Source organism: Pollachius pollachius (genome assembly GCF_949987615.1).
Source record: "Pollachius pollachius genome assembly, contig: scaffold_424, whole genome shotgun sequence".
Taxonomy (NCBI): domain Eukaryota; kingdom Metazoa; phylum Chordata; class Actinopteri; order Gadiformes; family Gadidae; genus Pollachius; species Pollachius pollachius.
The window spans coordinates 4119-7500 of record NW_027641599.1 but is presented as its reverse complement, the minus strand read 5'-3'; the positions used below and the strand labels follow the sequence as shown (position 1 = coordinate 7500).

The 3382-nt window shown below is 48.1% G+C and overlaps 1 protein-coding gene across 1 annotated transcript in view; it reads right to left on the bottom strand.

Annotated features, from left to right (window-relative positions):
* LOC307091556 (sodium/potassium-transporting ATPase subunit alpha-3-like) overlaps positions 1-2494 on the bottom strand; it is a gene marked incomplete at its 3' end in the record, with an annotated part of 6864 nt that extends 4370 nt beyond the window's left edge. Inside the window, exons 1-2 of the mRNA XM_079759193.1 lie at positions 2414-2494; positions 1-133 (exon numbers count right to left, since the gene is read on the bottom strand). The exon at positions 1-133 is cut by the window's left edge and continues 13 nt beyond it. Of these exons, the coding sequence (XP_079615319.1) occupies positions 1-133; positions 2414-2492 (212 nt within the window). The 5' untranslated portion in view covers positions 2493-2494. The remainder of the gene's footprint in view (positions 134-2413) is intronic.
* Between the last annotated feature and the right edge of the window lie 888 nt (positions 2495-3382).

Here is a 3382-nt window from a genome sequence, read left to right as displayed (position 1 = left end):
TAGGTGTCTTCCAGGTCGTTGATGTTGCGGTTGTCCCAGAGGATGCGGATGCCCAGCAGGGAACTTGGGACGAAGCCGTTCTCCGCCAGGATGACGAAGTAAGTGAAGAAGCCGCCCAGGGCCTGTAACATGCCTGCAGAGAAACACAGAACTGTTATTTAATACTGGAATAAAAGTCTGGGCCTTGGACGTATTCAGGGACATTCAGGGATGATGAAAACTCATCTGTTCAGGCTTCATCGTGAAAATAATAAAATGAATTCATATTTATAAAATAAAGAATATGCATAAACGTTCTCCATCTCTTGTTCTAAAATGTAGCACTTTGAAGCAGTTTGCCAATTTGATTAATTTCATGTACTCTCTTGATTCTTGCAATTTCTGGGTTTTACCTTGGTTGAATGCACTTATTGTAAATCGCATGGATAAAAGCGTCAGCTAAATAAACGTAATGTAATAAAATGTACAACGCTCGCAACAGGATTCCATGCTTCAGTTTGTTGTAACCTTGTTGCATGTCTTTTTATGCAGCTTTTTTGCCCAGCTCACCCTCTTAAAATAAGGTGTAAATGTCAATGAGATTTTACATGGTTCAATAAATGTCAAATAAGAAAAACACAGAAACACCTAGAAAGATTATTTTATCATATATTTGTATATTTCAGGTTTCGTTTTTTCAGTACCCAAAATTACCACCCTACATTTGACACAAATCACAAAAGCATTCATGTGTCCTCTTTAAGAGGATAATAAAAGATCTATAGGCCGAAGTATAGCCTGGAGACGTTTACTTTCAATGCGAACAATCTCCTTCAGGGAGTGGGGGATGCACATCAGAATTGTGTTGCACAAATTGGGAGTTGTGTTACAGAAAGGGTTGGAAGTGCTCTGTCGGTGGTCAGGTTAATGCACTGTCCGTTAATATTAGTGACACTTGGACCTTAACACCGTTCTGCTGTTTCATTTCGTGTCACTCTTAATAAAATCTGTCTGAACTCCCTGCAATGTCGGATTTAGACTCGGTCGTTTCATCATACCCGGACCAGGCAGCAAGATGGGAAAACATGACATGAGTTGTGACATTCATATGCAAAATTTTGTTCGGTTTTTGTAACCGAAATGGTTCTCTGTAAGATTACATTTGGCATATCGGTGAACGCATGAGTGCGTCGGTGCCGACGTCCCCCTGCTTTTCCGAAGAATCCCTGTCCCTTTTTGGATCTATTAAAGTGCTAATTAAACAGGGCCAGCCTTTGAATGTGAACGGTTCCCAGCCTTAACAAACCACCAGCGTATATATTCAAGTGAGGCTTTGACCTGGGAACCATGACCAAATCACACTACAATAGAGACCTTGAATCCAAATTAGAGAAGTTCACCCAATCATAAAACGGTGGCGGCAAATAAAGTGGCTCCATTACAATGGCCGCCAATATTTCTGGGAATGGTTCGACCCTTTTAACAGAGGCAAAATTGACCGACAAACACAGGTGTCTCTCATTACACTAATTACAGGTCTGCACTTTTTATACAAGGGCTCGGGCAATAGACTACAAAAGAGGGACCGTCACATATTGGACCGCGCGCCCTGGCTGGTACATCACAGCAGCAGACTCCAGATCAGTGTTATGAGCGACGCCTGTGTCCTACGCTGATGACACCTCTGAAAAGGTTTTGAATGGTGGCTCAGAGGGGGCGTGATTGACGTTGGCGGGGGGACACCCTGAAAGCGACCGGCCCTCGGGAGAGACATCAGCCGCACAAAGTACAAGACATGAGCAACCCCCCCCCACAGAATTCACTTTTAAATGTCATGTCGAGAGAACTGGGGGAGGGGGGTGGTGGTATAGCATTCTCTGTGGATTCCATCCCTCTATATCTTCCCCCCCCCCCCACCATCTATTCCCCAGTACGTAAACATTTACAACGGGACAGCACTGTTAAAGAAATAAATATATATATTGGCATTTCCGATAAATGTCAATACTTGACATTTTTACAACCATACAACATTTTATGGATATAACTTTATAACTCAGAGCCAGGGAGCAATCTCAGCACTGACGTGAAAGTAAGAGAGAGAGAGACAGAGAGACACGGAGAGAGTGAGAGAGAGAGAGAGAGAGAGAGAGAGAGAGGGAGAGAGTGAGAGAGAGAGAGAGAGAGAGAGAGAGACACGGAGAGAGTAAGAGAGAGAGAGAGAGCGACACGGAGAGAGAGAGAAAGAGAGCGAGAGAGAGAGAGAGAGAGAGAGACACGGAGAGAGAGAGAGAGACACGGAGAGAGAGAGAAAGAGAGCGAGAGAGAGAGAGAGAGAGAGACACGGAGAGAGAGAGAGAGAGAGAGAGAGAGAGGGGGCGAGAGAGCGAGCCCTACAGAGTGGGGGGAGGTGCCCTGTTATGTCATAGCCCACCTATCTGGCCGTAGGCCATGCTGATGAGCCTCTCGTTCACCAGCTTGTCCGTCTTGGAGTTGCGCGGCTGTCTCTTCATGATGTCGCTCTCCGCCGCCTCGTAGGCCAGTGAGATGGCCGGGACCTGGGGGCGCACGGGGCGAGGGAGAGAGAGAGAGAGAACTGAGGCGCATTCCCTAAACAATATGTACAGGCATGCGCTTCTGGCCGGTGAGGTCGACGCAAACTTCAATAACGTGGAACATCGGGATATTGGACAGCATCGCCGGGGGAGCACGTTTGGACGTAGCGTTGAGCAGGGGGGGGGCCGTAGCTCAGGAGGTAGAGCGGGTTGGCTGGTAGCCGGAAGGTTGCTGGTTCAATCCCCGGCCCCCCATAGAGTGTGTCGAGGTGTCCCTGAGCAAGGCACCCTGACCTGGCTGTCGTCCTGCGTGGTCGACTCCGCCGTCAGTGTGTGATTGTGTGAACGCATGGTTGTAAGTCGCTTTGGATGAAAGCGTCACCAAAATACCCTAAATGCAAATGCGGGAATAAAACGTGCTCTAGAATCTCTTATATGCTTTTTTTTTTTTTTGTTGTGCTTGTGAGAACAAACACACAGGTGAATCCACATTAAAAGAGTATGCCACTGCTTCCTGCGCCAGTGGCCCCAGGCGGCTGTTCGGGTCACAACATTTCCACAATTCATATCGACTACAGGAAGGTGTGATACGTTGGCCACCCGGGGTCTCGACGGGGTCTCGACGGAGTCACCGATGCTGCGGGGGCGCTGAGCGGGAAAGCGGCGGTTCGGTCGGCGGTACGGCGCGGGGATATGAGGAGGAGAAGGATTATTATTATCAGCTCTTAAGCATCGCTGGAGCATTAAGACCTCCACGGCCGCGCGGAGAGGCGGTGAGGAAAGGGCAGCGAGAAGGATAGGGGCGGGGGGGGAAGGGCAAAGAACACAAAAGGACCAGCAGACGGCAG